At 35.6% G+C, this 12,906-nt stretch overlaps 2 protein-coding genes across 2 annotated transcripts in view; one reads left to right on the plus strand and one right to left on the minus strand.

The window, feature by feature from the left end:
• LOC132797658 (eukaryotic translation initiation factor 4B) lies at positions 1–2,522 on the plus strand. The gene is made up of 5 exons (XM_060809412.1): positions 1–107; positions 421–1,608; positions 1,669–1,732; positions 2,094–2,214; positions 2,381–2,522. Exons 1-5 carry the CDS (start codon positions 95–97, stop codon positions 2,432–2,434), a joined length of 1,440 nt encoding a protein of 479 aa, XP_060665395.1. The 5' UTR covers positions 1–94; the 3' UTR covers positions 2,435–2,522.
• An 8,183-nt stretch (positions 2,523–10,705) lies between these two features.
• LOC132797690 (large ribosomal subunit protein uL16) overlaps positions 10,706–12,906 on the minus strand; it is an 88,658-nt gene continuing 86,457 nt past the window's right edge. Inside the window, exons 2-5 of the mRNA XM_060809445.1 lie at positions 11,614–11,639; positions 11,226–11,531; positions 11,004–11,166; positions 10,706–10,949 (exon numbers count right to left, since the gene is read on the minus strand). Of these exons, the coding sequence (XP_060665428.1) occupies positions 10,785–10,949; positions 11,004–11,166; positions 11,226–11,531; positions 11,614–11,636 (657 nt within the window). The 5' untranslated portion in view covers positions 11,637–11,639 and the 3' untranslated portion in view covers positions 10,706–10,784. The remainder of the gene's footprint in view (positions 10,950–11,003; positions 11,167–11,225; positions 11,532–11,613; positions 11,640–12,906) is intronic.

Genomic DNA, 12,906 nt, shown 5'->3' on the forward strand with positions numbered 1-12,906 from the left:
TCCAATCGATGACAAAATATAAACATTGATATGTGTCTGCAGATAACACATTAAAGTTCTCTTCAAAATTTATATTTGTTTGGATTTTTCAAAGATGGCTTCCGCAGGTTTGATATAAAGTTATTTTACATTATTTCCCTATAAATTATTTTCATTTGATGAATAATGTATTCAATGGTGAGGTGAAGTTATTTCATTTTGATTGTTTTACCCTCGTGGTCTGCACTTCGACACGTAATGATATTCGCATACATACATACATACATAGATGTAGATGGGCAGAACACGCTTGCTTGTGTGCTGTTCGTATACAGAACATTTGTATAGGTTTATGTGTACATATGTTTGTATATTCATACTTGTTCAATTAATTTAGAAATGTTATTCAAATTTATTTCTTATGTATTTATTCACATTTAGGCAAGAAGGGAAAAAAAAAAATAAAGGAACTGTTATTTCGTTACAATCGTTCCTCTCCAATGGCGATACCCCCCGTTGGAACTACACAAGTAGCGAAGAAAGTTCGCAATTTGGATGGTGATGAGAGTGATGACGGCAGCCACGCGGTTATTTATCAGTTGCCAACCGCCCCGCGAGCAAATCGAATACTTGATGACGATTCTATTCCGCACAAACCGCCATTCATAGCATACATAAATAATTTACCATTTGATGCCAGCGAGGACGACATTTACGAATTCTTTGGCTCTATTAATCTAGCATCTTTGAGGTTACCTCGTGAGGATGGCGAGACTGGCCGGTCTCGAGGTTTTGGCTACGTTGAGCTTGAGAATAGGGAGGACCTTATACACGTGCTTAGCTTGCCGGATCCTTCAATCAAGGGACGCCGCATTCGCATTGAACTGTCTAATGAAAATGATCAGCAAAATCGTCGGCAACAAGGCAATCGTCGTTTTGAAGGTTTTGGAAATTCTAGTGAGAATCGTGATTCAGGAAATTGGAGACGTGATAGCCAAAACAATGGGAGTGGATTCGGAGGTGGTGGAGGAGGATATTCTGGAAACTATGATCGCGGTGGTTTTAATCGGGATAGAAAACCAATTTCAGAAAGGGATGAAAACAATACTCCTGGCTCATGGCGTACAAATAGTCGGCAGCCGCCCACAGATTATTCGCCTCCTCGAAGAGATCACCGCGATCGGGATCAAACCACTGACAAATTTCGTAATCGAAATCATGATTACAACGAGGCTGCCGGAGCTGCCGAAGAAAGGCCAAAGCTAAATTTAAAGCCTCGAACACTTCCGTTGCCGGAATTAGTAACTAAACCAGATCCTGATAATGAGCAAGAAAACGAAACTGAACTGCCGCAAAAAGTAATAGGAGGTGGTTCCTCATCCGTGAATGTATTTGGGTCAGCAAAACCTGTGGACACAGCTACAAGAGAATTAGAGATTGAAGAGCGTTTGGCAGAAGCTAGAAGGTTAGAAAAATTTCGTCACGATGATGAAGATGTCAATGAACTGAAAATTTCTGAAATGCAAATTGACATACACGATAATGAAAATGCCAATGCATCAAGTAGAAGTTGGCGTCGTACGCAAGACTCGTCGACAAATTCTGAAGATAAACAGTCTGTAGTGCTGGGTATGAAAACGTAAAATATTGTCTTTAGTAATACATTATATAATTACATTATCATTTTAGACGACAAACGACGTGACGATCGAGATTTTAAAAGATTAAATAAATCGCGGGATCGTAATGACAGGTAGAGTATAACGGATACAAGCATGTGTATGTGCACGTTGTCATATTGTACATATGATTTAGGCGGAAGGAATTATTTCCTACTTAAGGTTACATAGTCTTGATTCATGTGAACTTTCAAGACTATAAAATTAAGTTTATTAATACTTAAGGTTCGTACATTCTAAGCGATCTTAAGAGAGATCCATCAAGCTAGATTGATCCCAAGCCTTATATCAATATCTTTTATTCCGTGAAAATGGTAAAATGGCTGAAATGCCTCAAGTAAGCAGTAAAGCACAATTAAATAGAATGAATATTTTTAATTGTTAACAGACATATTCTAATGCTAATTACCGACTAAACAAATGAAAATATTTTAGGTTTGAAAATGTGAAAACAAAAAACTATCATGATGGAAAATCTAAAGAGGATAATAAATATAAAGGGGATTATCGAAATGACCGACTTCAGCCCAAGAATACAACTCTTCAGGCTGAACCTGTAAGTAAGCCCTATACTTTCCTGGAATCATTATCACTGCTCTTTTAAATTACTCATATTCTACGGTTTTATTGAATATTAAGCTATCATCGTTACTCACATTTTTGCTTTGGAAAAGTACAATTTTTCTTTACGGAAATAACCTGTTAATAATTGTATTTTTCAGGTTTTGCAGTCTTCCAACAAATATTCAGGACTTGACGATGAATCATCCGACTAAAAATATTTCTATATATAACAAAATAAAGAAAAATTAACACATTTTACGAGTAAAAATAAAATTCCATAACTACAGAGAAATAAAAAAAATCTATTTTGTTCTTACTGATGAAATGAAGGTTACAAAAATATTAAAAAAGGTTTTAATCAATGCAAAATCTCGATCAACTTAAGTACCGGATAAAAGCGTTGTTCTCAAATGAGTGAAATCGCGTTTTTCCGTGCAAAATTTTAGCGGTGTCATTTAGATAAGCAGTTTCCAGCATAAACAAAATTGTGGGCGTATCGATAATCCGACACTGGAACCCACATACGAAAAAAATTGGCAACCTATTATTCCGCAGTCATATCGGCAAAGTGAAAAGAAGCATCAGAGACTATAATCTATTGCCAAGACATTTTTCGTTTATAATGGATCCAAAGAAATACTAGAAATCGAGGACTACTTCATATATTTATTCAAGAGTATGACGAATAAGTAAAGTTCACAGTTTAGTAGGGTAGGGACAAAACTACTAAATTCTTTCTGCCAAGGTGTTGTACACTTAAGCGCTGTTCCCAAATGAGCAAAATTTTTTAAGTGCGGAAAAGCAATATATTTCGGAAGTTGTGGATTTGACCTCAACATACATATGTACAGTATCGGAGTATCGAAACGCTTAACTTTTTTTTTATATACTGGGAACTGTGAAGCCTATTAAAAAAGTGCATTTATTAAAAGGAACAGATAAACACACATTCTTTGCCTATTTCTATGGTGAAAATATCCCAAACAAATTTTTATTGCAACTTGGTTGCATTTTAATTAACCCTATTTTTCTTTACGAGTGTGGTTGTAGAATAAGACGTAGAATAAATTATTCGTTCTAACAACTTAAAAATGAACATAGCATCAAGAACATAACATAAAGAACCTAAAAAAAGGAAAATATCTAAACACATTTCATAGAACTAAAGAAGGTTTATATAAGACAGAATATAAATATATTCACACTATTAATGAACAATTTTAAAGCGACAATTGAATAAAGCTGAGCAGGAGTATTATTTGTATACCATATTCCTCGTTATGCTCATTTAGGCAAGATTTCCACCTCCTAATTACTATACAAATGAGCATAACGAGGAATACAACATAGCAGTTGTCTACCAGTCACGTCATGTGTAGACACAAGACCAGAATTGACATTTCCGCTTCGTTTTGCCGTATACGCGGAATTGATTATCTACAAGACTCGTCAAGTATCAAGAAATTTAAATTTCCCTCGGCTGCGCTGGAGGATTTTGTACTTGACGTGTCTACCAGACAGTCTGGTGTCCAGGTCATGCAGAAAATCTGTGTTTAGATTATAGTGCGTAGTTCGGAATATGCAAAATAAAAATACGCTCAAAAATATTTGCAGTAAATAAAATGTTTATTGTACTTCTAGTTAAATTTATTAAAACTAATACAATGAGTACTTAAATTTATATATTATCTAAACAGAAAAAATTTATTTATTCCGCCGTTTTCTATTTCGCCCTGGACAATGTCTTGTAGTTTATCAGGCATGCTCCGGTTTTCACTTTTCGTTTTCGTTTTCGTTTTGGGACCAAAACCGAGATTTTCGTTTTTAGGTGCTCCGGTTTTCACACGTTTTTGGTCATCGTTTTGCTATCGGAACGTTTCATTTTTTACTACTAAAACAGCTGACTTGTGTTTTGGTTAAAAGTAAACAACGCGAAAAAATGTCTTTGGTATGTCCAATTTCGTGCGTGGATTGAACTCACTCAGGATTTTTTTATCCTGCATAGTTTATTTATGCTTCCCCTGAATGAAATATATTTGCCTTTTGTCTTTTTTGCAAAGAAAGATTTGAAACTTTCTTTAAAAAAATCAGTTGAACGGCAATCAGCTGTTTCCCTCAAAAAATGGGGATGCCACCTTTTTAATGCATTTCATTCCGGTTATTTCAACAATTTTTTTTATAAAATTTTAACGCATAAGTAATTAAATTAAATAAATTAATTTTTAAAACATATTTTACCCAACTTCAACAAATTTATCGCCATCCGTTTGATTATACAAGTATTTTTAACTTGCTTTTCATTCTATCAAAAGTATGGCAGCTTAGGCGATAACTCATGGTGTCCGACTTATCGGTCGCTCACCAAAACGAAAATTGTTGTTGCCGACGGCAAAATTTGATATCCAAATTTGAGGTGGGGTCAGAAATTAGTCGTTTTAAAAATAATTACAAGCCTAATTGATCTGCTGGCGGTCTTAAAAGAACGACAATAAACCAATGAGTCAACTACTTTTTTTCCTTTTGCAAATAAGATCCGATTTAATATAGAAAAAGGCATTTACTTTTCATTTCGGCAAGTCAAATTTTCTCGTTTTGCAATTCGAAAAAATCTTGTGAAAGTGAAAACGGGAGCACCAATTTTTTCGTTTTCGATTTCAAAACGAAAACGAAAACCGAAAGTGAAAACCGGAGCATGCCTGTATATTTTGAATTCTTAAAAAGACATCCCCCACAGCTCTTTCGTAGTCCTCAAAACTGTAAATATAAATACAAATATATTTAATATTTTAAATCAGATTAGAAGAGTAGATTACTAATATTAACAACTTGCTTCTAATTGTTTTATAAAAGATAAATAACCTCTACATGCATAAATAACCTCTACATGATTTCAGTGCCAAACAAAATGTTAAAATTTCCTTTTGATGTTTCATAATTTCATTAGGTTTTTGATAGGGTTCTAGATATGAATGCTAATGGTCTAGAGAGTTGTACTCATATAATTAGTAAAGTCAAAATATTGTAATATCCTTTTGTCAGATATTAAATCGTTTTTTAGTTATTCATACACTTATGCAATTGGAAATTGATCAAATTTTGAGTATACTATGAGTGTGTATTTCTGCCCTTACGAGGTTAGCTATATACTACTTCTGGCCAAATAATGAAAATCCGAATATTTATCATAAAAATTCGGTTTATTGTTTTTCAAAGTATTTTCCAGCAACATTTATACACTTTTGCATGCGCTCAAACCAATTGTCGAAGCACTTTTTCCACTTCAATTGAGGGACCAAACCATAGTTTTTTAACGCTTCAACAGCATCTTCTGTCGACGAAAATGGTTGACCACGAATTTTTCCCTTGATGTGCGGGAATAAAAAGAAGCTATTGGGTGCCAAGTCAGGGCTGTACGGCTGGTGACCCATCAATTCCACGTTTTGGGCGGCCTAAAAGGCGCGGGGTTGAGCTGATGTGGTAGAGCTCACATTGTTATGGCGCAGAATGATCCGTACTGTCACATAACGATCTTGCATTATCAGTTCACGCACGGCATCAATGTTCTTGAAAGTGTTAATTAACTAACTCCATTTTTGTGCCGACGTAAGTTTTTGATTAATCGTCCATCGACCAAACGTGGTCACACATGAAAAAGATGAATGGAACTTTTATCGATACAACTTTTAGGAAAAAGCCAATTGGGAAATATATATATATAGCAACCTTCGTACATCTATTGTATAAATAAGTTTCTCGCTTGGTTCTGCAAAAAATTTTGGGGATAATTTTATAAACGTCAGTTTAATCTTATTCTATGTTTATGAGTATGATGTTCTGCTATACAAATGACTTTATCAATGACACCTACTTTGAGGCTATTGTTTTTAAATATTCCATCGAAGGTTTTATGAATTGGTCCCCTTGAAATGTATTTTTATTAATTATAGGGATATTGTATTTGGGTCAAATTTTTATACCCGCTACCCATAGGGTAGAAGGGTATTACAACTTTGTGGCGACAGGAAATGTATGTAACAGGTAGAAGGAGGCATCTCCGACCCTATAAAGTATATATATTCTTGATCAGCGTCAACAGCCGAGATGATATAGCCATGTCCGTTTGTGTGTCTGTCCGTCTCTCCGTATGAAACACTGGATCTCAGAGACTATAAGAGATAGAGCTATAATTTTTTTTCGACAGAATTTGTTATGTTTGCACGCAGATTAAGTTTGTTTCAAATTTTTGCCACGCCCACTTCCGCCTCCGCAAATCAAAAAAAAAATAATAACAAGCGTATTCAATTTAAAGCTAGAGAGTTTGGTACATACAATAATTACTATAGTAGTGATGATTCCTGAAAATTTGGTTGCGATCAGATAAAAATTGTCGAAGTTATTAAAGACATACTTTATCGCTATACCAAATATACCAATTGGTATATTTTTAGTATTTTGCAGTATATTCGGTATATTTTGAGAAAATACCGCAAAATATATTTATTTTATTCAAAATGGGTAGCGGGTATCTCACAGACTGTAGCTTTCTTACTTGTTCTTAGTAGCTCTTGACTTGAGGAGTACTACGTATTCGGAGTCTGCTTGTACTCGTTCGTTTACATTCTGTTTATAGCCGCTCATTAATGGTGTTCGTTCTTCTAGACTTATTGCTTGCTGATCCGTTTATGTTTGAGTGTTACAATTTCTTGTCGTTTCGCTATATCAGGAGCTGGCTATTTACGATCTCTATCCTACTTTAAATTGAGGCTTGTGCGTTTTTTTACATACATATGTATGTATGTAATAAATTAATTAAACTAGTCAAGGCTTGAATATTTTTGTCAATATATATTGTTTCTTTACTGTGTTGTTTTGATGCTCTGGCTTGAAGAGCTACAAAATATTCGGGACATGTCATTGGTTCTGATTTCTGAGTTGGATTTCTGAAAACATTCTGTAGTTTTGTATGATTGCATGCATAGTTGGAAAGTTATGTTACATTTTTGGTTTTCATGCACAAATGCAATTTCTAAGATACATACATAGCTCATTAGAATCTTCCATATAAGGACGTGACAGATCACACCGAACAAAAATGTCTAAGGCCTTGTTTCTGAACGGTTTGGTTATGAGTTGCTTTGATCCTTTGGCCAATTGCACACAACTTATTTGGTTAAGAATCAGTAATTAGTGTTTGTAAACTGGCTGATGGAATTCTACTACTGAGTGGCTAACATCCGGTAATCGTAGTCATCTTCGGTAATGGTAAGTTAAGGCATTTCAAGATAGTCTTCCGGCTTTTACGTTTCCGCATTGCTAATTATTTTATTGCGGAGGTATGCAAAATAGCAAAACATTTTAAAGTTTTATATTAAGTTTTATGGAAATTGTTGTAAGCTTTTTTCAATATCAGGCACCCTATCCAAGTACCGTAAATTTCTTTGAATTTCTGGAATAATTCCCTTTGATTCTGACACAATTAAATCAAATTGTTGTTCACTAAGAAATTTTGTTTGATACATTTTAAATGGCTTTCCGAAAGTTTGTTTGTCGTCGAGGATGTCCGACAAGAGTACACCGCGACAACGGGACGAACTTCGTCGGCGCTAATCGCAAGTTCGAGAAGCTCAGGAGACGAGTCGAAACACTGATGAGTGCGCCTCACTTCGGAAGACAATAGGAGGCAGATGTCAAGTCTGCAAAGCACGTGGATGTCAAATCAGTAGCTCCACATGCGAAAAAAAGACAATCTATTATTCCGCACTCATAACGGTAAAGTGAAGATAGATAATTAAAAAAAATTATAAATAAAGCATCTGACGTCTTTTCTAGTGAAGAGAAATAGCATTAATGAATATTTTGGAGCCGCAAGACTATATTTGGTTTTTGCCCATACAAAAGTATTACTTTAACAACTTCGATAATTTTTATCTGATCACAACCAAATCACAAAAACTATAATTATTTTGTACATACATATGTACCAAAATTCGAAACTCTTATTCTATTTTTGTCGATTTTCGTGGCCGTAAGTTTCCTTATCAAAAATTTTAAACTGATTAAGATCCCGTACAGCTTTTTGTGCCGAATTTTCTATTCGGTGGTCCAGCCTAGCGATGCGATCTTCCGTCCTCAAGGGGAACTCTGCATTTGCCGGCAATCAAAGTGTTCGCCACTTGGCCCAATATCTGTTGGTTTGAACGTCCATTTGCCTCCATATTTGTCTTAAGTCATCTCGCATTTTCATCAAACTGGCTAAACTGAGATGATAAAAGCATATGTAAATGCAAATTAATTTCTTAATTTACATCAGATTAGAATGTTAGAATGTGGTTAAAAAAATATAGACAACTTGACTCCGATTGGTTTTTTAAAACATGTGCAGAAAACACTCACAAAACAAATAACGTGTGATACACCAAATCGCAAATGTCCAAGAAAAAATATTAGGTTGGCCAAAAAGTCTTGCGGTATTTTTATTGAATTTTCAATTGTTCATAAAATTGGTTAGAATAATGCGATTTAAGTCAAATATGCGCCGTTTTGTTCGATGACGAGTTCCCAACGAGATGCCAACTTCATAATGCCCCTCTTATAGAAGCTCGCTTTTCTATTGGCAAAAAACAAGGAGAGCCAATTTTCACAGGACTCTCTTGTGGCCAATTTCCGACTACCAAGGTCGTTCGCCATGGACAGAAATAGGTGGTAATCACTTGGTGCGAGATCCGGACTATACGGTGGATGCAATAGAACCTCCCATCCGAACTCCCGGAGCTTCTGGCGCGTCACCAAAGATGTGTGTGGCCTGGCGTTGTCCTGATGGAAGACAATTCGGCCTCTGTTGACCAAAGATGGCCTCTTCTGCTTGAGTGCTGCATTCAAGCGGTCCAGTTGTTGGCAGTACAGGTCCGAATTGAGCGTTTGGCCATAGGAGAGCAGCTCATAGTGGATGATTCCTGCCAATCCCACCAAACACACAGAAGAACCTTCCTGGCCGTCAATCCAAGCTTGGCCACCGTCTGGGCAGCTTCACCGCTTTTCGACCACGACCGTTTGCGCTTCACGTTATCGTAAGTGATCCACTTTTCATCGCCAGTCACCATCCGCTTCGAAAACGGGTCGATTTTATTGCGATTCAGAAGCGATACGGCCAAAAATGTTTTTTTGCGTCAAGTCGTGTGGCACCCATACATCTAGCTTTTTTTTTAATCCAAGCTTCTTCAAATGGTTTAAAACGGTTTGATGACTCATGCCAAGCTCTTGGCCGATGCTACGGGTGCTACTATGCCGATCTCTTTCGATCAATTCGGCGATTTTATCGCAATTTTCGACGACAGGCCTTCCGGACCGTGGCGCATCTTCGACCACCTCCGCACCAGAACGAAAACGTTAAAACCATCGTTGTGCGGTGGAAATGGAAACTGTATCGGGTCCATAAACTGCACAAATTTTATTGGCAGCATGAGTTGCATTTTTGCCTTTATCGTAGTAGTACTGTAAAATATGCCGTATTTTCTCTTTATTTTGCTCCATGTTTGTGACGCTATAACTCACGAACGACTCAAGACAAACAACAATAAATCAAACACGTGTTAGCGCGGGAAAAGAGCTTTCCAAAAAGGTATCGCATGAACCGATTCGATAAATAGAACTAGAACTACGCGCTTGCAAAGACACCTATCGGAAATACCGCAAGACTTTTTGGCCAACCTAATATATGGGAATTAAGCGGCGGACACTGTCTGACAATACAATCCAGTGGACTACTGGAGTGTCTGGCAGTCAAGGAAGTACCATGATACGAAACACAATTGTGATGTGCATACAATAAACTTTACGGGTTCGGAAATGCCTTATTCTGCTTGTTATATGAATACATTTCTACCCTATGGGTAGCAGGCATAAAAAGCGGATAAACATATCACAATTTAAGTTTTACACTAGGAGACAACTAAAGTACAATAAGAAACCGTTATTTCCCTAGAAAATTGATCCTCACACAGCTGCAAAGTTGCTGATTGAAATAAGCTACTTGATTTTTGGCAATTTTTTGTTTTTCAATAATTTTTTTATATAGTAAACAAAAAATTAGACGGTAAATAAAAAAATATCTTGTATGTTAAAACATTAAACTAAAATCCTGCGTTTAAATAAAGTTAATACCCCCTTCAGTTTGGCCAGTATACTGATTCAAAATTGTTGGTTGGTGATGGTTGAAATAAGCTGTGATCCACTGTTCATAAAAACAAGTTTTTCTGAATAAGCAATAAGTATGAAAAGTGCTCCTATTCTTAATTTCGAAACTATTGGTTCGATCATTTTCGTCAGTTTCAATTTAAATACGAAGGAGATATTTATATATTACATGCAACAACTTCCAATTTAAAAAAAAGGATGTAAGAGTAGATGATAGCATTCGCGATCCGACTCACTCGATCCAAATATTTCTTTCGTTTTTAGCATTCACATCATAAAACAGATTCGAATGATAATTTTGCAATTTGATTTATTCAAAAGAGCAAAATACAAAATCGACGAATTTTTTAATTCACAGAGGGATACTCTTTAAGCATAGACGTCACGCTGAGCCTTTTCCCATGCAGCCATTGGCCCATGCTCTGGGCGGTATTTGACATTGCATCCATCTTGCTCCAGGCGATTATCATCGCGAAGTTCTTCGTAACGCTCGCGATCGTACTTAGTGAACCCCCAATTTTTCGAAACATAAATCTGCAAGATGTGAAAAATAAAATATTTGCGGAAAAAATCAGTAAAGAATGTCACCTTTTGGCGTCCAGGGAACTTAAACTTGGCACGACGGAGAGCTTCTACAACTTGTGCCTTGTACCGGTCGCTTGAGCGCACCGACATAATTGGTTGTCCAATTCGGACACGTGCAACTGTGCCCTGTGGCTTTCCGAAAGCGCCTCTCATTCCAGTTTGAAGCCTTAAATTGATAGATAAAAAATATTTAAGAAGTCAACAAAAATATTTCTTTCTATTTACCTATCAGCTCCAGCGCACGACAACATTTTGTTGATGCGAATTACATGGAATGGATGCAAACGCATACGGATGTGGAATTGATCTTTTCCGCAGTATTTTACTAAATACTTGTTGCAGCAAATACGACCAGCTTCCAGAGCCTCACTGCTCAATTGTTCGTATTCATCAGAAACTAAATGGACACAAAGTGGGAAATCCTCCACACTAGCCTTCTTTCTGCCCAAATCAAAAATGCGGATTTTGGGATCGGGTACACCACGACAGAACCGCGATTTTGGATACGGCTTGTTCTTACAGTAGCGATAACTAAAAATTTAACAGGAAAATAATTATTTTAATTAACCATAAATATATATGTTTGTATATATGTATACATATATCCACGTACCATCTTGCAGGTCGACGACCCATTTTTTAACCTGAAATTATATTAGGATTTAATAAATATATTCAACACTAAATACATAAAACTCCACAATTGTTAATTTAACGATGTAAACATTTGAAAATTAAAAATAGTGGCGATGTTTTCCGATTTATAAAACCGCAAATAATATTACCTGTCACTCAGAAGCTCAAAACAAAAGGAAAGAGAGATGACAACCGGATACGAACAAAGGTCAATTGAGTTGCAATATTATCATATCGATAAACTTTGGCATATAAAAACAGGTTAACTTTCAAATTTCCAAATACAAGATAGCAACGTAGAGTTTATTCTTGAAATAAGCATCAATGAATTATATTAGTTTATGTCCACAACGTCCACAACTCGGGTTGTAAGGAAAATAATATGTGACGGTTAACGAAACTTTATGTGCCTAACAAGCATTTAAAAGAAATTATTGATTTTCGTTTTAAAAACGAAAACAAAAAAAAATTGGTGCTCCCGTTTTCACTTTCATAATATTCTTTCGATTTGCAAAACGAGTAAGTTTCTCTTGCAGAAATGAAAAGTATATGCCTTTCCTTACATTCAATCAGATCTTATTTGTAACAAGAAAAAAAATAACATATCAATTTATCATTTCACCTTAAATTTCGTTTTGGTGAGCTACAGACAAATTCGACACAATGGGTTATCGCCTAAGCTGCCATCCTTTTGGTGGAATAAAAAACGAAGTTAAAAATGCTTGTATAATCGCGGCATTAATGGCAAAAATGGCATTAAATTTGATAAAGTTGGGTAAAATATGTTTTTTTTTTAAATTAATCAATTTAAAAATTAATAAATTACTTGAATGTCAAAATCGCATGAAAAAGTTGTTCAAAACACCGTAATATAATCAGTTAAAAATGTGTCATCCCCTTTTTTGTGGGAAATATGTGTTTGCCGTTTTCCATTTATTTAAATGTCATTTTCAAATCTTTATTTGCGAAAAAGAGAAAAGGCAGAATGAAATCACACCTATGTACGCAACAAATTAGACAAACGAAAGGAATTTTTTCGCGTTGTTTACCTCTGACCAAAACAGAAGTCAGCTGTTTCAGCAGTCAGAAATTAACCGTTAGTCCTTTCACCAAAAATCACATCATTCAAACAGCTGTTTAGGGAGGCCAAAGTGAACAAACTCAGGCAGGGAAACGAATATAAATGGAAATATAAATAGAAATAAATAAACGGAAATTGATAAATTAATAAATTATGCGACACTTGAAGCTTCATGAAATATAATATACA

The sequence above is a fragment of the Drosophila nasuta genome, unplaced genomic scaffold (assembly GCF_023558535.2).
Source record: "Drosophila nasuta strain 15112-1781.00 unplaced genomic scaffold, ASM2355853v1 ctg16_pilon, whole genome shotgun sequence".
In the NCBI taxonomy this organism is placed as follows: Eukaryota; Metazoa; Arthropoda; class Insecta; order Diptera; family Drosophilidae; genus Drosophila; species Drosophila nasuta.